General features: G+C 39.7%; 3 protein-coding genes across 5 annotated transcripts in view; 2 read left to right on the top strand and 1 right to left on the bottom strand.

Moving 5' to 3' along the window:
• The window catches only part of LOC138964889 (ankyrin repeat and SOCS box protein 5-like), a 19,693-nt gene extending 15,463 nt beyond the window's left edge, over positions 1-4,230 (top strand). Inside the window, exon 6 of the mRNA XM_070336960.1 lies at positions 1-4,230. This exon is cut by the window's left edge and continues 521 nt beyond it. The gene's annotated coding sequence lies outside the window, so the exon portion shown is untranslated.
• A 1,057-nt stretch (positions 4,231-5,287) lies between these two features.
• LOC138964894 (meiosis expressed gene 1 protein homolog) lies at positions 5,288-10,214 on the bottom strand. 2 transcript variants are annotated; one of them, XM_070336966.1, is made up of 3 exons: positions 10,056-10,214; positions 7,149-7,296; positions 5,288-5,725 (listed from the first exon to the last, which is right to left on the bottom strand). In XM_070336966.1, the coding sequence occupies exons 2-3, from the start codon at positions 7,287-7,289 to the stop codon at positions 5,597-5,599; spliced, it is 270 nt and encodes an 89-aa protein (XP_070193067.1). In that variant the 5' UTR covers positions 7,290-7,296; positions 10,056-10,214; the 3' UTR covers positions 5,288-5,596. The 2 variants fall into 2 exon arrangements, with proteins under 2 accessions (XP_070193067.1, XP_070193066.1); XM_070336965.1 differs by lacking the exon at positions 10,056-10,214 and adding an exon at positions 9,675-9,893.
• An 8,711-nt stretch (positions 10,215-18,925) lies between these two features.
• LOC138964884 (receptor-type tyrosine-protein phosphatase epsilon-like) overlaps positions 18,926-21,529 on the top strand; it is a 66,667-nt gene continuing 64,063 nt past the window's right edge. Inside the window, exons 1-2 of one of the 2 annotated variants that reach the window (XM_070336951.1) lie at positions 18,926-19,108; positions 20,901-20,957. In XM_070336951.1, the coding sequence (XP_070193052.1) occupies positions 19,003-19,108; positions 20,901-20,957 (163 nt within the window). In that variant the 5' untranslated portion in view covers positions 18,926-19,002. The remainder of the gene's footprint in view (positions 19,109-20,900; positions 20,958-21,529) is intronic. The other variant, XM_070336952.1, reaches the window with a different exon arrangement.

Consider the following 21,529-nt stretch of genomic DNA (forward strand, 5'->3'; position numbering starts at 1 on the left):
GCAAGTCATTGACAACCTGGAGTGATTGGAAAGGAGATGTGGTGAGAATGTAAAAAGTTGATTTCAAGCAATAGCAGCCCCAAAACATTAGATTGACGATATTCGGAAATAACTGTCGGGTTTATCATGAGGGAAAATTTAATTTCTCCAGTGACATTATAGGCCAGACAGTAGCGAGCAGGTGTGTCTGAAACTCTCGGACAGGAAACGTGTTGTTTGTCTTCGAAAAAGCAAGGGTATTCACTCTTTCGTAACCCATACAAACCTGACAGAGTTATTTCCGGACTCCTCTATTGCAGCTAGCATTGTGGTGGTAGATTTTTTTTATGCAAATGAAAGTTGCTCTAATTCTGAGCAGAATACGCTCTGACTGTTCTAATTGCTAGTCATTAACATTTTTGAAGATCATTGACAAGGGTTGCATTTGCCTGAAAAATGTTGACACTTTCCAGAAGAAAAAAACCCTTGCATTTATGTGTCAACAGTGTTATTTATGCATAGATCTGGTAAGGCTGTCATTGTTACCTAATAATGATTAAATGATTGAAAATGTTCACTAAAAATCCAGGTTCACTCAGGTTTGTTTTTATTTTGACTGGTTTTATGTTTTATTTATGTTATAAGATTTTTGTTGCTTATTTAATACTGAGTTTAATCAGTATTTATCGCACGTTATTCTGTTTTATTTTTGTATTGCGTCTTTGGTACTGAGTTTAATCAGTACTTAAATGAGCACTTGCTCTGTACACCTTTTTTTGAAAGAGAATATGATTTTTCTTCCAGCATATTGTGCTGCTGTGTTCTTTTTTTATATTTAGTCAAGTTTTACGAAATGTTTTTAGATAGACGGGGAATCCACACAAGGGTGGTGTGATTGTGTGTATGTGTGTAGAGCGATTCACAGAAAACACTGATCTTCATGAAACTTCAAATTCAAATTCTCCTCTGAAAGTGGCTTATGGCTGCCTAAATGGCGGGGTAAACAGGGTCATACACGTAAAACCCCACTCGTGCAAAAAACACAAGTGTACGTTGGAGTTTCAGTTCATGAACGCAGAAGAAAAAGAAGAAGAAATTCAAATTCTTCCAGATGATACCCCCAGACAATTTTTTTGGTTTTTTTTCAATAAATGTTTTTCATAATGTTATATATCCGGCTATTTTGATTGAAATTTTGGTCAAGAATCTTTGACTCGGGGAAAGCATTTCAGCTTGGAAGCTTATAAACTAATTGATAAGTTCGTTCATGAAAGTTGTCATTAAAATAGAATTGCCACTTACAGACTCAAAACTTATTGCATTGCATTATTCCTTTCAATTCCTGAATACAAGAATATTCAGATATGTTTATTTGAAAATGTGCACAAAACGAAAGAAAAAATGAAAGAAAATATCTACTAAGTTTACATGCTTTGCGGAGACGAGCGTGACCTGTCTCGGTCTTCGGCTAGCCAAGCCATATTTCTTCTTCAACGTTCGATGATGGTTCGACGATTTGTTTTTAACTGTAAGGATGTGTTCTGTGACAGATTTTACCCTTCCAAAAGGGTATTTTTATTGCAATGAATAATCCAATGAGAGTGAGCTAAACTATGCAATGCAGATTATTTTGTTACATGTAACTCATTGTCTTCCAGGATCTGGGGCCAGTTTCATAAGATAGCAGTGAACCGACTGACAGTCGATCGACTGCCCAGTCGATGGACTGTGGTTGATCGCTGGGTCACCGAAAAGCGCGTTTCATGAGCGAATCACCGTCACCCGCGGACAACCGCAGTCGACCGACTGTACAGTAATCCGAGGGCTAAATTTAGCAACATTACCACTTCCGTTTGCTCATTCGCACGTGGAAATGGCCGATTTCGAAGAAAAAACAAGTCTCGGCCCGCTCAAAATAACAATGACCGAGACTTTCAGTAATTCCTTCGCGTGACGTCTAACCCTCTTACGCCATAATGTGACGTCTTCAAGACATAACCCTGACTTGTCTCCTGGATTACTGCGTCATGATAGATACATTTCGAAGAACAATCACAGGGTTTGGCTCACAATCCAAAAAAGTGTGAGCATTCTGCCATTGACTGTGCGGATAATTACATTTATTTTCGGTTTACCGCAGTAAGCCGAACACAGTGTGGGGGGGAGAGCATCACCGTGTTTGGCCAACTTCCGGTGAGACGACCCGCAGTTGGCCGACTGAAATTTTGTTCGTGAAACCCGATAACGTCGGATTACTGTGGTTCTCTCGGACAACTGCAGTTGGTCGACTGTGTTTCTGGCTTATGAAACTGGCCCCATACCACTGCAAAATTCAACAGAAGCATGCTATGATCTTTGTTATGCCGTTGAGTACATGGTTACATGTTCTTTGGGGTATTTGTCATGCTTACAGCCATTATGTGTCACATATTTCATTTGATAATTTTGTGTGTAGAGAACCAGTCCCGGTTTGTTTCAGGGTGGCATATGCAAAGCACAAATTGGTGGACTGTGAGTTTCAAGATCATAACTGATCTTCTGCAATGCATATTGCTATATGGATATATGCAAGTTGCATAATGCTTTTCATCTAAGAGGTGGACTCTGATTGATAACTTGTTTTGTATTTTATTTGATAGTATGACATGCATACCTATGGAAACTATTATTTATTTGGTCTTCAGCAAATTGTGTGTTTTGTGCAGCAATGATAAAAGTTAATTTCCAAGATGACATTAGTATTTTGGTGCAAGTTTTTATTCCCGTTAGTTCGGGTTTTCTTGATAATACATGTACTTTGGTGTGTTCTCTTGGAACAACATTGCATTCAGCTTTACACATATTGATATTTGCATTTTATTTGATATTTCTTCATGGATTTTTTCCCTTCCAGACTCCTGCTGGTATATCAATGTGTCTAACAATGTAAATGTTACTGAATTTGATTCCTGTCTAACTAACTTGATTAAAAGAAATTATTTGTATATATTGTTTTTGTGCTCCGAGTATATATCCTGTTGATGTGGCTGGTCTCTTTTTGTTGTTATTCTTGTTTCATTGGTCTTTTCTCTTTAGCAGAATTAGCCAGATGTCACATTGGTAATGATGAACCTATCCAGTTCGGTGAGAAGCTTGTCAGGAAATGTTTATTATTTTATTTTTTCAATCAATGTCTCTGATGATGTCAGATCCTTTTTTCAAAATCAAACAAATTTTGTAACCTACCCACAGCCAATAACTTATCTGAATATGAATATTGAATGTTCTCGTGTCGGGCAAACGCACAAGTATTCCTGCTTTACATTCTTTTGTACAGTTATGATAAATTCCATTTTCAAAATGGTCAAATCGAGGCACAGATCCAGAATTGCAGTAAACATGAGATAGCACAGAGTAAGAACACTAATGACCCCGCAGAAGTGACGAAATTGTGGTTCATTTATCGATTAGATTCAGTTAGTCCAACTTGACAGTGAACAGTTGATCAAGGGGAGAGAAGTGATGAGTGGATAAGTCTGTTGATGTCTGGTTTGCAATGGGCGGTTCTGGTGAGGTTATGCCCCTTCTTTTTTTCGGCTGGTAACAGGCGGAACCTCGCGGCAAGATCACAGAGAAAGGAAAAAACCGTGCATTGGTCCCAAATAGCATGTCGCTTTGGTAACAGTTCATGTGTAAGTCGTGCATTTAATTTATACGGTAAAAAGACAATGGTAACAGGCGGAACCTCGCGGCAAGATCACAGGAGTTGTCTCACATTGTCACCCCAGAAGCGCTCATTTATTTGTGTGACCATGCTTTGTTACACACACACACACACACACACACACACACACACAGAGGCACGCACACCCAAGCACACACACATCCACATGCTGTTTCTTTCTCTTTCAAAAGAAACAAACATAACTGACTTGTGTTGTTCTGTTTTCATATATGTCCTCCTCTGAACATCAAATGGTTCCAATACTGTTACTGTCATTGCACGCACAAATAAAACATACACACACTTTCTTAGCACTAATTACAAAGCCTCCACTGGAAAAATACAGTGTTTAACTTGTCTTGAATAATGTGGACAAATCAAAATAAATGTTATGGATCATTTGTGAAGAAAGACAATGTATGTATTACTATACAACTGTCGCAATGAAGTATCTTGAAAACTGAATCATATATTAATATTTAGCAGTAAAGTTGTTTGTAAAGGTATACATTTGCAGAATAAAGTAAAATATGTGTAAATTATGAAAAGAGACGAATCTGAAGCGAGAAGGGAAGTGTGATTTTGCTGCTAACAGCGCAGAGCTGAAAAGTCACACAAACAAACTTTTTGACTTCAAGACAAAGATATGGACAAGATTGTTCATACTAACAAAAGCTGTTTACTGCTTTATATAATGTTTATGAGCTCAAACGTTTACACTTTTACCTCATCCTTTTGTGGGATCATGTGATAGACAAACGACACATTTCTGCATGCATTTTAACTTTATTTAGTTGTCTTTGTGTGTGTTCGTGTCCCCCTACAATTATGCATAAATTATGCTGATAGTAGGGAGAGAGTTGGACTGAGGTTGAAATAAAAAAAATGAAAAAACATGAGTTTGAATTTAGAGCACCACAAATATATAATGCATACAAATTTAAGACGGAGTAGGACTTCACAATCAGAACAAGAACATAAGAACTCATTTGCTTCATGCACAAGCAACAGTGCAGTCAGGTGAGATTCATCTTGGTGTTTGGTTAAAATGATTTCCCTGCATGCTCAGCTTGAAGTGAAACTCTGAAGGGTTCATTTTATTATATATATGATTTTACAATTTTCTCATCTTTAACATGAATTTTTGTTGAAGATACCTAAAGGCCTAAAAATCTACAGTTAACTTGTCTTCAACAGAAGTTTTGATTTTCCAATATGAATACGTATGGCAGTACATGTATTTCTCTCTTTTTGCTGATTGTCAAAATCTTGGAAATATAGCTACACACTCATTGGGGGCCCAGTAGCTCAGTTATTGGTAGAGCACTGGCCTTGTGATCCACGAGTCATGGGTTGGAATCCGGACTGGGATGGACACAGGTCAACTTTATGTGCAGACTCAGAGATAGTATCCATGTCCCACCCCCTGTCACCACTGTGGCATGTATAAGACCTTGCTCATTCTGCCATGACTGATTACACATAAACACACACCTTGGTAGCGCGACTCTGTTGCTGCTATCTTTGAAGTGTGAGGAAGGATAATTAATTCCCAGCAATGGGACAATAAAGTAAATGACAAAAAATGAATAAACAACTCTTAAGTACTTATTCCAAATAAATGTCTTTTATTGATACATACAATTAGATATGCATGCACTACAGGTTCCACGAAAAATCCTGCATTAAATTTGCACAATGTTTACCATTATGAGTATCTTTCACTGCTTCAACAATTCACTCTGTTTTCTCACCAAATTCACCTATGTAAACACACCTAACACATGCATCATTCAGCAATTTCTGCGTAATTTTGTAATTACTAGAATAATTTCTGAAGATTCCAGTCAATTCTTTTACGAAGAAAGCTTCTTTTTTTTAAATCCTGACAGGAATCCAGAAGCCACTGTGCAGTTAGTAAGAGTAGACCTTGGTTTTGTGGATCTCTTTGTCTGGGCATTCTCTTGTTTTGTTGTAGTAGTAGAAGCATCCATCACGTCGCTGGAGCTTTTTCACATAGCCATTATGGGGCCAGCGGTCAATCTGTTGGACAAAAAGAAAAAAGTGCTTACAAGTACAGTACACACATGTTGCTCACCAACACATACACACAGCGACACACACACACAGTGCAGTGACACACACTCTCTCTCTCTCTCTCTCTCTCTCTCTCTCTCTCTCTCTCTCTCTCTCTCTCTCTCTCTCTCTCTCTCTCTCTCTCTCTCTCTCTCTCTCTCTCTCTCTCTCATTTCTGTTTTATCTTTCCATTTTCTGATGCAATTTTTCTCTCATGATACTCCCCTGAAAATACTCCCAAATAGACGGGGAAAAAAGCTGTGGCACACACACACACACACACAGTATAATTATATTCTAAACAAAGTGTATGTATCATCCTTAATCAAGGCTTTCATTTCAAGTGGAACCTCCCTTTTAAGACCCCTCAGTTCAAGACTTCCTCCTTTTTTCAGACCTTGCTTTTTCAGATTTTCTGTTCGTAATCTTTGTAAATTTACCTCCAATTTAAGACTCCCCTCCATTTTACATTTAGTCAAGTTTTGACTAAATGTTTTAACATAGAGGGGGAATCGAGACGAGGGTCGTGGTATATGTGAGTGTGTGTGTGTGTGTATCTGTCTCTGTGTGTGTGTGTAGAGCGATTCAGAGTAAACTACTGGACCGATCTTTATGAAATTTGACATGAGAGTTCCTGGGTATGATATTCCCGGATGTTTTTTTCATTTTTTCGATAAATGTCTTTGATGACGTCATATCCGGCTTTTTGTAAAAGTTGAGGCGGCACTTTCACACCCTCATTTTTCAATCAAATTGATTAAAATTTTGGCCAAGCAATCTTCGACGAAGGCCGGACTTCGGTATTGCATTTCAGTTTGGTTGCTTAAAAATTAATTAATGACTTTGGTCATTAAAAATCTGAAAATTGTAATTTTTTTTTTTAATAAAACGATCCCAATTTACACTCATCTTATTCTTCATCATTTCTTGATTTCAAAAACATATACATATGTTATATTCGGATTAAAAACAAGCTCTGAAAATTAAAAATATAAAAACTATGATCAAAATTAAATTTCCGAAATCGATTTAAAAACAATTTCATCTTATTCCTTAATTGTCGGTTCCTGATTCCAAAAACATATAGATATGATATGTTTGGATTAAAAACAAGCTCAGAAAGTTAAAACGAAGAGAGGTACAGAAAAGAGTACTATGCAGCATAGCGAAACCACTACCGCGCTAAACAGGCTCGTCAGTTTCACTGCGTTTTGCACGAGCGGCGGACTACTGTCATTGTGAAAAAATGCAGTGCGTTCAGTTTCATTCTGTGAGTTCCACAGCTTGACTAAATGTAGTAATTTCGCCTTACGCGACTTGTTAAGAACTGACTTTCTCTGATTTTTGGAGGTCTTAAAAGGGCGATTCCACTGTACTCCTAGAGACTTACATGTTCTGTATTCTTGACCTGTTTGTACTCTATGGCATCACGGTATCCGGCAAGCTGGAAGCGATAAGCTTCCTCCACCTCCTCGTCCCACACTTTTGGACGCATCATCGACTTTGGTTGCATGACCGCAACATCTGCCATTGTTGTACTGTGGAAACGAAGAAATTTTCATTGGCTTTGGGAGAGGTAGAACAAATATAGAGGTACTGTGCAAAGGATGAATACCATGATGAAGAAGTTGTTATTGCTTATACAGGGATAGCCAAATCGTCCGCCAGGGGCGAGTAGAAACCGCCTGGCAACTCGCCGGCTAGCCAGTGAAAATTCTGCAAATGCAAACTTTTGGTTGTAATATCGAGTTTCAAAGTCATATAAACACTGCAGATGCAGCAACTGTGGTACGTACCGGGCCAGCAAAATTTCTGGCAGGCTAGTAACTTTCTTGAAGTTATTTGCCCGGTGGGGAGTTACAATTTTGAGACTTGGCCATCCCTGTTAGCAGCATAACTAAGATCATAGGATGCATTGAGAAGGACAGCATGTGAAGTCGTTTTTCTTCAAAGAAAAGGATAGTTTAATTGTTCTTTCTTAACCTGCACAACTGTAAATAATAATACAGCATGACTTCCCTTCTTTGTCTCTGTTAATCTAGGGAGAAAATATCCAGCGATATTTCTCCGTAGGCCTAAAGTTCGGCCATGACCTAGGCAAAATAACTTGCGCAGCCGCAGAAACAAGAAAATGGAAATCTTTTATGAAATGATTGGGAGCCACGCACATTTGACCTCTTGATTCCGACCATGAACCCGCTGTTGATAATCTGGAAGGTCGTACCAGAAATGCAGATCTATCTCTGGCCGATTCATAGATTCAACCTACAAACTGCGACCTCATCTGTGATCAGGTGGCCAAGCAATGCGTGAAATCTTTTAGTCTAAAGCCTTATGGCTCGTTTCGACAAGCATTAAACGAATGAAATTAACCACATGCAGTTTATTCTTCAGAAAAATGCACACAAAAAATGACCAAAAAATGGGTTGAGTTCGGTGATTTGTATATACACGTCTTCCTCACGATAGATTCGCTGATTTGTCTTATGAAGCCGTCATCAACACGAACACAATGATTGCAGAAGCAAACTCTGTACCTACACGACCGATACACAAGACTGATTATTTCACAAACAATAGAGAACAACAAAGACGTTTTGGGTAAGCTTACTCAGGTCTTCACTGACAAGCTAGGAACAGACGGAAAATTCCGAACAAAAGTAAATGACGTCAAAGTCTCTTTCGCTTTGCGTGTAACTTTGTCATGACGTCTTTTTGTGACGACAGTATACGCGACAATTTGTTCGCTTCCGGTGTCATTTTAGACTGAAAAGCAACTCAAAAGAAGGAGCTAAGCCTGTGTCTTGAAACAGCTGAAACACTCTTTTGGATTGCCGTTTCAATGTCAACCAAAAAGTTAAAGAAAAAAACCAAGGTTCAGTTGCGAACTGACAGCGGATTGAGCATTTATTCCTGTTGATGAAGGTACGATTGAAGCTTTATTCTCTCCGTCAACCAACAAGACTAGATTTGTAGCAGACGAAAATCAAAGTGTGCGTTTTTCCTGTCTTGTGAAGGCGATTATGTCGTTATAAGTTATCTGTACGTTGTGAAGACATTTCAAAACAAAATTTAGCTTTGATGCGTCACGGGATATAAGCTTATACGTTTTCATCTATGTTTTTTTTCGTCTCGGCATGATGTCTTTTCCGGAACTGGACAAAACTGGCCTTGCCAAGACTGAAACAAAATATAGTTCTACAACTTCTAGGCTTGGGTTGATTGCCCATGGTGAATTTCCAATGATTTGTTGCCACATCCCATGAAAAATTCTCTTTACTTTGGTCATGCCATATATACGTTACAGCTCCGTCCATCCATGGTATCGCGTGATATTTTGTCTCGACGGGGTGAAAGAATATAATGACGTCACTCTCGGCAGAGCCTCGAGTGACGTCATCATATTCATTGACCCAGTCTCGACAAAATATCAGGCGATACCATGGATGGACGGAGCTGTAACTTATACATATTGTGATGATGTCTGAAAAGCCCAAACAGAAGAGCTATCGCTATCAAGACACACACAGGTGTACACACACAAACACACACAGGAACACACACACACACAGGGACACACACACAGGAATGCACACACAGGAACACGTACCACTACTCGATCCCTCCCACACACACACATACACCCACACACAGGAACACACAAACAGGAACACACACACACACACACACACACACACAGGAACACGTACACACACACACACACAGGAACACACACACACACACACACACACACACACACACACACACACATGTATGATGTAAACAGCGCCATGCATCATGCATTTACTTATTTTCACTTCCACTATTAGTTCGTGTTCGAATTCTCTATCTCCAGCTGTTATTGTTTGTCAAAGTGTCACTTTTTCACGTTGAATAGCGGCAAAGTTTGGCTTACATTAAAGAAAGTTCCAGCCTCAGACATTTCAGGGATCCATTTACTGTTACAGTTGAATTTCGGGACGAAGTGCCTGAACCAAACTCTACAGATGTGCAGGGTAACTCCTCGTCCGACATTCTTATCGGAAGAAATAAGTATTCAATGTTTTGATTTAGTTACTGAAGCCATTGAAGGTCGAGAATTGTTGGCACACGTAGCCTACAGAGCAGAAGGACCGAACTTTACCGTTATTTTTGTTGTGTGGTCAATGCATCTCATTATCTGCAGTTTTTGATTGAATTCAAACAAATGTAATTAATTGAGAGGCATGTGGATACAGAGTACTATCTAAAAAGCAAATCGTGCATGTACAGAGTTTGAAAATATAAGTGTACTCACGCTTTTACGAAGGTGTGTTCAAAAAAATTCCTGTACACTTTGTTTACCTCGTTGCTTGACAATGCTCCAAAGGCCCGCAGCAAAAGTGTCTTCTTGGCGATAATTGGATGATTTTTAAAGCGCCGTTTAAATGAGAGTTGTCGTTCTTCTATTTGGGAGATTGTCGGCCCTTATGCGCGAAACATGAAAATGGCAGCTGAGAGCAATGAATAAGCGTATCAGAAATTCTCACCAGAAAACATCCTGGTGAGGATGTGCATGGGTATTTTTGGGGGTTAAAGTCCTTGTTTGACTTTAAATTGACTTATCTGAGCCGTTCAAATTACATTTAAGTGAGGTATGCCGAGTCGGTCGCGGCAGGAATTAAAAGGAGGAAGCCGAAGCAGACGACACAATCGCAGCAAGCATGACTAACCAGTAACCCAGCCAGAGAGTGTACTATCCTTGACTCAGCGAACAGCTACATTTATGACAGTCATGAATTGGTCCGTGGTGGAGGTGGAAAAGATGAAGAGATAGAGGACGTTGAGCGGAAGATCATTGTTGACCTGATGTGCCCGGTAAGCACACCAATAATCAATTGCATATTTATAGTTATACAGAGCAGGATGCTGTGGTGCCACTTGGAGAGTATAACTTCCCTGTTTTGAATGTAGGATCTATGATGTGGTTAGTACCGTAAACTACCTTGTATACGCCCAGTATGGAGTAAACGCCCACCCCCTACTTTGGGCCAAAAGCTGTGGATAGGGCATACTACCTAGTAAACGTCCATCCCCCACTTCTTGATTAATGTCACGAAATTTAGCATTCGAACATTTGTTTTTAGTGTTTGTAAACTTCCACATACAGTACAGAGTATTCATTCGAGTGTATAATGTCAAGATGCTGTTATAAAGGCACACTGTTGATTTATACTCTCACTGCAGTGCAGCTGAGTATAATAAAAGAGAATTGACATTTTCAAAGCTCTTTTGAAGTTGAAAAGACCGGTTTTTGATCAAGATATTTGTTTCAAGAGATTGTCCCTCAAATTGGATGGCTTGAATCAGTGCAACTGCAGACCTGAATTAATCTTGTGTGCCGTGTGTGCATGCTTGCAGAATTCCTTGTGTGTGTGTGTGTGTGTGTGCATGTGTGTGTGTGTGTGTATGTGTGTGTGACAGTGTGTGTGACAGTGTGTGTGACAGTGTGTGTGTGTGAGAGAGAGAGAGTGAGGGGGAGAGAGAGTGAGGGAGTCGAAGAGGAAAGTTTGTGTATTAATACGCATCCTTTGACCGCTTCCATGCCAAGTGACCAAAATTAAAAATATCGTTATTCTAGCAAAGGAGCCACCCTGCAAAGGGTATAGTACCTAGTAAACGCCAACCCCCAACTTTGGGGCAAATTCTGTGCAAAGGGAGGGTGGGCGTATACAAGGTAGTTTACAGTAGTTAAAGTGGTTTTGCATTTAAGCAGAGACATAGATACAATGAATGTATGTCTCTGATTTGAGCAAAAGAGAGTTGAAAATGCATGTTAGTACTTTTAGTATTATCCCCGAGTACGCTAGTACTAGGTCTCAGCAGACTTTAATTGTGTGTCTGTCTGTCTTTCTCCACTTAAGAGCTTATTGCTGGGAAACTACTGGGCGCAGTTCGTTCAAAAGTTGATACACTAACTTGATAATAGGTCCGATTGATCGTATTAAAACTTCATAATGTTACCTGGGACCTAAATGCGAAATAAACCACAAAAACGACTTGGCCGTAGGAGGAGTTCACACCGGCGGGGCAACACGCAGCCATTGACCTGATAGAACAGCCGAACGCGTCACACAAAAATACGTCATGACAAAGTTACACGCAAAGCGAAAGAGACTTTGACGTCATTTAATTTTGTTCGGAATTTTCCGTCTGTTCCTAGCTTGTCAGTGAAGACCTGACGTGAGTAAGCTTACCCAAAACGTCTTTGTTCTCTATTCTCATTGCAGCTGTGAAATAATCAGTCTTGTATCTCGGTCGTGTAGGTACAGAGTTTGCTTCTGCAATCATTGTGTTCGTGTTGATGACGGCTTCATAAGACAAAATAATAAGCGAATCTATCGCGAGGAAGACGTTTATGTACAAATCACCGAACCCAACCCATTTTTTGTGTGCATTTTTCTGAAGAATAAACTGCATGTGGTTAATTTCATCCGTTTAATGCTTGTCGAAACATATCTGATCACAGATGAGGTCGCAGTTTGTAGGTTGAATCTATGAATCGGCCAGAGATAGATCTGCATTTCTGGTACGACCTTCCAGAAAAATTGATAGGTGTACAACTTTGGGGATGTGTTTGGACACATTGCTGCAAATATGACAGAACCAAATGTTATTCATTTGCCTTCTGAGGCATTTTACTAATAAAATGAACGCTCAATATTACAAAAATCTGTTCTTGTGAATTTATAATATATTTTTGTAATCCGATGAGCGAGTCAAAATGGCGACGAAATGTGTGACATCGGTCAACACGCAACTTTGAAGTGCTCGTTTTTTAAAATTACACAGTTTTCAAATGCGATACAGGTGTTGAAAATACCACAAAGGATGAAAGTTAAATGATGCTAAGCAAAGTTGATAAATGACAAGGCATTTCGCCTAAACAGGCACGGTAAAAAGTCGGTCGCGTACATCCATTTTTCAAGAAAATATGAGAGTAGAATCATCTAAGGCCAGCAAAGCACATACACTAACATATTCAATAACAAATGGTCTCAAGAACTCACATTTTCACTGGCTTCTCAAGTGCTGTGAATAGCAAGTCGAATCACACTAGTCTATGGATGTCTCTTATGAAATCATTATGTTGCCATACCCCAAAGATTCAAGAGACATTTGACTTTGGAAAAAACACTCCTGAGAACACACCACAAGCATGTTACTCTCCAAACAGTGAATTTTGAATGACAAAATCAATTTAAAATTCAGTAAAAAACTAAAATCAATAAAAAAAAAATATAATCGAAATGCTGCAAGGCTTGGTTGAATTTTTTTCAAAACTCAAAATAGATGTACACACCAAATGGCTACTGGTTTTGACAAGCAAATTCAATGCAATTTATTCTTCAAAATGACGAAATGGAACGCTGAACGTCATTACAATACGTAATTTCGTCGTGACGTCATCCGTACATATTTCTGTTCGGCCCGTACACTGTTATTCAGCCGGTACACTCAGGTATTTGGCCTGTGAACCTGTACCAGGCTTGATCCTGTTGGAGTAGGCTATAAATATCAGTCTGCTTAACCTCAACGTCTGATGACCACAATCGGTGCAGAAATGAGATATAACGGGTTTTAACTGACAAAAGTTTGTTTTTCTTCTTAAAAGGTGTATATCTAAATTCAGTCAGGGTTTGTGGTCCTATCAAACAAACATCGTCAAAATCAAAGAAAAATATCAAACCTTAACTGTTTTTAACGGACAAAAGTTTACTTTTCTTCATCAAAAGTTTGAATTCAATTGAAATTTAGTTACGGACAACAGATCTACCTACAAAATTTCACTAAGATCGGTGAAAAAATGGGGTTTAACGGTTTTTCAAACTGCCAAAACTTTGGTTTTTGTCTTGAAAAGTATGTTATGATATTCAGTTAGAAACAACAGACCTACTAACCAAATTTCACAAAAATCGGCTTAAAAATTAGATTTAACGGACTTTTAACTGCCAAAAATATTGCTTTTTTCTCTTGAAAAGTATGTGTTTCATTTTAATTAAGAACAACGGACTACTATGCCAATTTTTGTGACAATCCAACTTTAAATTACAAAATGTCACACTCTCCGTGCCAAGATTGAAGACGCCCACATATATATATATATTTTTTTTTTTTCAAACAATTTTATTCAAATAAATAACAACAATTAACAATATCTCATACAATGAATTAAATACAACTTATCGAGTACAACAAGCTAACTTTTTTTAACGTTTTGTTCTTCGAACACTCACACAAAAATGCTTCTTATCTGTAACTGCCTATTAAAAATACTTTCCAACGGTAAAAGCGAATTTGTTTTTTTATATATACTAACGCACATCTTTCCGATTAAGCCAAGGGTTCTAAAATGGCAGTCCACCAAATTATAAAATTAAATCAACCTTCTTATCATTAATTAGCACGTCAATATACGACAAACTATTTTATACGCAACATTATTTAGATGTCAGTACTATGTGTACCAGGTGTTTTTATTTATAGCTGGCACAGACACTCACGCCGGTCGCGCCGGCAAAGGGACTATCCCGATTGGCTGACGACCGGGCTGCGGTGATATAGATGGGAAGACATGGGGCTACTTATATATGGATGAATGCCATCAGCTTTAAATTTTAGTACATGTGCGTAACTATTCAGTATGTATTCATTATACAGACCTATATGGATGATACTTGTTCATATGTCACCTATCTTGTCTATCTCAACAGAATGCCATCAGCTTTAAATTTGAGTACATGTGCATAACTCGTCGGCATCCGTCGGTCCCGAAAGGGCCATGGAACTGCGCCTGAAAAAAGTCATTTGGCGCTGGAACAGCGCCTGCTGTGGATGTGCAGCCCGATGCGAGAGTGGCAGTCTCTGCACTCTCCCACTGTCAGAAGTGACCCCTGGCGCCTCACTCTACGCCAATGGAGTGTTGACTTATAACCGGTAACTGTCACTTCTCGTGTTGTACCGTCGTGGTGAGGCGACGCTGAAGTGTCGTCTCCGGGGCGCAGGCCAGGGCTGAGGTGATAAGGAGAAGAGGCTGTAGCCCACGGTCCCCCCTCTCCACGTCACTGATGTAGCCCACATAGCAGGTCCCCCCTCTCCACGTCACTGATGTAGCCCACGTAGCAGGTCCCCCCCTCTCCACGTCACTGATGTAGCCCACGTAGCAGGTCCCCCCTCTCCACGTCACTGATGTAGTCCAAGGGAAGGGCAAGAGCCAATACAGCTTGGCACCAGTGCCGTCGCAGGAGTTGCCGGAAAGAGGTTGGCAAGCAACAACAGACCGCCTTAGGGACTCCAGCTCCGGATTTTTCCTCAGGGTTTACTCTCGAAGCCTTTTCTGTGATCAGGTATGGCCGTAAGGTAGCGGAGGTTTGAAGTCAGGGTTTTCCTTCCCTTTGACGAACTGCCCTCCCAGGCTAACGAGTTCCGTCTGCCCGAAGCTACCGGTTTTGAGGTGCCGGTGACCCGCCTTCGCCCCTTCTCCTTGTCAGTTGAAACAGTTTCGCCACGTGAAGGCCAGGAGTCAATTGGGCTTTGACTGTCAGAGGCCATCTGAGACGCACGCCATTGGGAGCTTTTACCTGTTAGTGGGAGCTTATCCCCGCTACCACCCCCGGCTGTGACAACCTTTAGAAACCATAACTATTCAGTATGTATTCATTAAATACAGACCTATATGGATGATACTTGTTCATATGTCACCTATCTTGTCTATCTCAACAGCCCTGAAAAGTTTCTGACACTATACAAAGGGCCCTAGAGTGTGATATGGGGGTTTCATACTTGGACATGGTCAAAGTTCAGTCATTATCTGCTCTAGAATCAGCGATGGTTTTAACAGATAAGGAACCATACATGTGTTTGTGAAAGGGTACGTTTCTCAGCTTCATATCACAGCATTTTAAATGCTAACAGAAAAAACACTCAGCTGAGGTCAGGATTATTTTGGAAAAGTTTTGATCTATGCAGATACATCTTCTTGTGAGTTTGCCTAGCTTAAGAATTGCCCATTTTCCACGGCCATGTGCAAAAAAAAAAAAATTGTTTTAGGTTAGAGCCTGAGATGACTGATAAACCGAAGGTTACAAATCAAGATTAGTTGGCTTAAATGTCTGCCAGTGCACTTTTTAACCAGGCTGTTTCCCGCCTAATAAACATTGTGAGCCTCTGCTAAGAGAGCATGACATTGGTTAATGAGCCATAGAGTGTCACATGCAAATCTATGTGTCCACAAAAAATGAAAAATAAGTGTGTCTTTGTGCGTGCATGTACATGAATAGCGTGGGATCAGATCTGTCATGAACAGCCACATGTAGCAGGCCTGAAAGTGGCGAGTGTTTTATTCGCCATAGCAAGTAAAAATATGTAACTGGCGAGTAGAAATGTTCATCTACTCGCCAAATGCGAGTAAAGTTGCTGAACAAATTGTTGGTTTCCTAGTAATATAGTTTGCTCTCTGGCCAGTAAATTTTCAGAATCAGAAGCCAATTAAAAGGCGGTTTTACTATTTGTTGGACTTTCAGGGCTGTATAGGTCTCAATTAGTGTGCATTGTTTCATGCAAGTCATTAATACAGTGGAACCCCCCTTTTAAGACCCCCCCAATGTAATATGACCTCCCCTTTTTAAGACCCCCGAATGTAATATGACCTCCCCCTTTTTAAGACCCCCCAATGTAATATGACCTCCCCTTTTTAAGACCCCCCAATGTAATGACCTCCCCCTTTTAAGACCCCCCAATGTAATGACCTCCCCCTTTTTAAGACCCCCCAATATAATATGACCTCCCCTTTTTAAGACCCCCAATGTAATGACCTCCCCCTTTTTAAGACCCCCCAATGTAATGACCTCCCCCCTTTTAAGACCCCCCAATGTAATGACCTCCCCCTTTTTAAGACCCCCCAATGTAATGACCTCCCCCTTTTAAGACCCCCGAATGTAATGACCTCCCCCTTTTTAAGACCTAATTGCTTTTTGAGATTTTCTGTTAGTAACCAATGCTAATTTACCTTCATTTTAAAACTCCCTCCTTTTAAGGCCTGAACTTCTCAGATTCTTTGAGGTCTTAAAAGGGGGTTCCACTGTACTGCAGTTTGAATGATCCAACTGATAAGTCAAGTGCTACACGGTTGGTAGTAAATATTTGTTCACAGTGTGACATATCCCACCACTTAGAATAGACTTCCGGGAGACGGGCATCTATCGGCAAATGCCTTCCTGGTAGTGTTTCAATTGTATTTGTGGATGTTGATCCATGTTAACCCTGTACACCCGAACTGCCGTACCAGAATTTGTCAGAGCAGGTTTATATATTATATACAGTATATATTATTAGTTATTGTTACTGTTAGATTTGACTGTGATATTATAAGATGTTTGGTGGCTTGTTGACAGACCAGCTTTTTTGTTGGTCCAAGGGGACTATATCGTCTTTTGTTTCATCTTTATCGACCAAGGCCGAAGGCCGCGGTTGATAAATATGAGACAAAAGGCGATATGCTCCCCGAGGACCAACAACAAAATGCTGGTCTGACAACAAGCCACCAAACATCGTTTTTGTCATCATTTTGGTTGTGCAACAAAATACACAATAACCCACAGGGAGACGAATTTTTAAAATCCAACTCCGGGCCACAAAGCATCGTCACAGTAGCACGAGATAACACGTCAAACTTGTATGTGACGTCAAACGTAGCTTGTTGACGCTTTTCTTCCAGTCTGAAAATGTACAGAGCTGCGATCATACCTGTGAGTTCAGTAAGTGTTGAGCATATTTCTTTTCTTTTAAGTGTTTATGACTTTTCGTTGTGGATTTTGCAATTACAGAGATAAGTTGAAAATTGACCATGAGTCGCCGCGGTAATTATCAACATTGATTGGGTCTTTGAGAGTGAATGCTTACAATCGTTGTCCTCGGAAACACAAATCCAAAGCCGCGATGGTTCCACACATCAAACAATCAGCCTGATTGGCTTTTACTTTGACAATCCACGTTTCACCTGAAAGCTCAAACCCATTCACCACCTCGATTTATTGCATGGGGAACATGAGATTTATTTCCCAGGTGTTTGTGAATGAAAACTCGTGAAAATGATGACAAACACATTTATCAGTCCCAATGTCCAGAAAGCTGAAATCATATATATCAGATGGAACGCCGGAGATCTGATATGATTCAGCCTTTTGAGAGACGGGCGCTGTGGCGGGGTGGTAAGACGTCGGCCTCTTAATCGGAAGGTCGAGGGTTCGAATCCCGGCCGCGGCCGCCTGGTGGGTTAAGTGTGGAGATTTTTCGGATCTTCCAGGTCAACTAATGTGCAGACCTGCTAATGACTCATCCCCCTTCGTGTGTACACGCAAGCACAAGACCAAGTGCGCACGGAAAAGATCCTGTAATCCATGTCAGAGTTCGGTGGGTTATAGAAACACGAAAATACCCAGCATGCTTCCTCCGAAAGCGGCGCCGGTATGGCTGCCTAAATGGCGGGGTAAAAACGGTCATACACGTAAAATTCCACTCGTGCGTGTGCAAAAACACGAGTGTACGTGGGAGTCTAAGCCCATGAACGAAGAAGAAGAAGAAGAAGAAGAAGCCTTTTGAGAACTTATATTACTTCACTTGAGAATGCAAGTAAAACTTTGCTACTCTGTTTTCTCTACATGCTTATTTTGATATCTGAAATTTCTATCAAGCAGTTCATGAAAGAATATGGACTTTGTTTGTTTTCATGGAAGAAACTTGTTTTAATTTAGGTGTGAGTGGCTACGGTGATATAAAGTCAGTTTTCTTCATAATTTCATCATATTTTTATTTGACACGTGTCCACATAAACAAGTAAATCTATATGGGCATTTCACCTAAATCCTGTATGAAAATGCATGTATGTAAGATTCTAAACAAAGAACATTTAAAAAATCCAAACAAAATGACAACCCACCCCCCACACACATACTAACACACACACAAACACACACAAACACACACAAAGGAAGAAAAAAACCAGTCTGCCAGCACAGTACTTAATCAGTTCGTTTTATTTGATTGACGTCAAGACAAAAAATCAGATATTCATAACTGCTGTACTAAGTTGTTAGGGGCTTGAGTTTTTCTGAATGCATCGCTTGATCAGTATCATTTACAGTCTGGTGTTTGTAGAGATAACATCACTTCCCAGTGGTGATAGCCTTTGTGACTTGTTCGCATGAATGAGGTTTTGTTGTGGTTGGCAGAATACAGTACTGATTTCAAGAATGCGGTGTTCATCAGTTTTTCTTTCTGTGGTTCTTTTCACGTTGTTTTGCCAAACAGCAGGTAAGATTCTTGCTGTTGTTTGTTTTTAATAAAGAAAACTGAGAATGACGGTCTATTTAGGAAGAAAATCATTAATTCAAGGCAGTCAGGTTTGTCGAGTTTCAACGTTTCTTTTCAGTAAACTATAAAGGGTTCAGCTGTCTTTTTTGTGTGTGAGAATTTTATAAATTCACAACCATTTATTCAGGTTCTGAATAGAATTAGAAACTTACTTTGCCCCAATCTGTGCAACAGAAAGGGCGTGTCAGAAGCATACATTTATTAATCGGGAATACATTTTTGTTTTTTGTTTCTTGACGCTCATATTTCATTATGAACGATAAATACAAGTTTAAGACAATGTTGAAGTAGCATAACTGTCTGACATGATGATGGGGATGCAGTAGCCGAGTTGTTATCACTTATGACGTTACATGTGGAAGGTTCAGGTTCGAACCCTAAATGCGCCTGCTGGGTTAAGGGTGGAGATTATGGGCAGACTTACTAGTGCCTTTGGTGTGTACATGCAAGACAAGACCCAGTATGTTTGGAAGAAATCCTGTAATCCATAATCAAAAAACAAGAAAGGTAGGTTGTTGAACGTTTGTTATTGACAAATCCTGTAATCCATGTTAGAGTTTATTGGGTTATAAAAACTGGAAATACATACATGTACCAAGAATGCATATATACATACCCTGGAAACAGAGTAAGGCAGTCTAAATGGTAGGGAAAAACACGATCATACATGTAAAAACCCACTCCTGCAAAAACAAAAGCATACATGGAAGTTGCAGCCCATGAACGTAGAAGATCTGATGAGTGCATGTTATCTGTGTATTTTTGTTTTTAATTGAAGTATCACTATCATCGGATCACCTAGGTGTCCGTGGGAGGTTTTTTTGCGCGAAAACAGTAACTGATCATACAGTATTTCAAAATGTCAGTGTCAACTAGGCAATCCAACACAATACACTTTTATCACGTTTTTTTCTCTTTTTACATTTAGTCAAGTTTTGACTAAATGTTTTAACGTAGAGGGGGGAATCGAGACGAGGGTCGTGGTGTATGTATGTCTGTGTGTCTGTGTGTGTGTGTAGAGCGATTCAGACTAAACTACTGGACCGATCTTTATGAAATTTGACATGAGAGTTCCTGGGTATAATATCCTCAGACGTTTTTTTCATTTTTTTGATAAATGTCTTTGATGACGTCATATCCGGCTTTTCGTGAAAGTTGAGGCGGCACTGTCACGCCCTCATTTTTCAACCAAATTGGTTGAAATTTTGGTCAAGTAATCTTTGACGAAGCCCGGACTTTGGTATTGTATTTCAGCTTGGAGGCTTAAAAAATACTTAATGACTTTGGTCATTACAAATCTGAAAATTGTATATAAAACTATTTTGTTATAAAACGATCCAAAAACAATTTCATCTTATTCTTCATCATTTTCTGATTCCAAAAACATTATTCTGATTAAAAACAAGTTCAGAAAGTTAAAAAGAATAGAGATACTGAAAAGCGTGCTATCCTGCTCAGCGCAACCACTTCCGCGCTATTCTGTATTGTCAATTTCACTGCCTTTGCTTCGAGTGGTGGACTGACGATGCTACGAGTATACGGTCTTGCTAAAAAAATACAGTGTTTTCAGTTTTATTCTGCGAGTTCGACAGCTTGACTAAATGTTGTATTATCGCCTTACGCGACTTGTTTAAATTGCAGTACAGTACCTTGGCATTATTTCATCTCCTTAATCTTTTGAATGACTGTTGACTGTGAACATATATGGACACATCAAATATTTTTGTTTCAGAGAGTGCTGCAGGACAGTGTGAAAAAAACGAGAAGGTAATTGCATTGTGCAAGGAAAGTAAGTAAAAACTTTTTCTCTCTCAAAAGTTATGTGTGAAAGACTGTGTTCTGTTTCACGAAAAATCAGTAACTTGCATCAGTGTAGCGGTAATATATGGCGTGGACTATTTATATAGTAGCTCGATCTTTCTTGTGCGTCAGTCACCGATTAGACACCTGTCAATTGTAGAGTTCTGTTTGTGATGGGGTCTGGTTGCTACTGTTTCCTTATATGCTCTTGGAAACCTTTGTGTATTTATAATACCCATGGCAGTTTTTGAAGGGCTGAGAAATTAGATCTAAAATCTCAAACCTGTTTGATTGGCTTTGCCTCCAAAGGTGATTGTTGTGCTTCGGGCACTCCGTTACATATATACCCACATAACTTCTGCTGATAATTGAGTACAGTGCTGCTAGTGTGACACATTGCAGCTCTGCATTGTTGGAGTTGTTTCCCTGCCTTGAGGGTGAGGCTATTTAGAGGTGTAGCTCGTATACGTTTCCGGTATGTCGATAGACAGCACAAACGTGAGATGTGGAGAGCTGTTTGTGATAGTGTTTGGCAGCTGTTGTCACCTGGTATGCCCGTGC

This window comes from Littorina saxatilis, linkage group LG4, assembly GCF_037325665.1.
Source record: "Littorina saxatilis isolate snail1 linkage group LG4, US_GU_Lsax_2.0, whole genome shotgun sequence".
NCBI classification, from domain to species: Eukaryota; Metazoa; Mollusca; class Gastropoda; order Littorinimorpha; family Littorinidae; genus Littorina; species Littorina saxatilis.

Coding starts and splice junctions, on each gene's coding strand:
- LOC138964894 (XM_070336965.1), bottom strand. CDS start 9,793: ATGTCGGACGAGGAGTTACCCTGCACATCTGTAGAGTTTGGTTCAGGC. Junction 7,297..9,674: donor AGGCTGGAACTTTCTTTAAT/GTAAGCCAAACT, acceptor TCGTTTCCACAG/TACAACAATGGCAGATGTTG. Junction 5,726..7,148: donor AGGTCAAGAATACAGAACAT/GTAAGTCTCTAG, acceptor TTTGTCCAACAG/ATTGACCGCTGGCCCCATAA.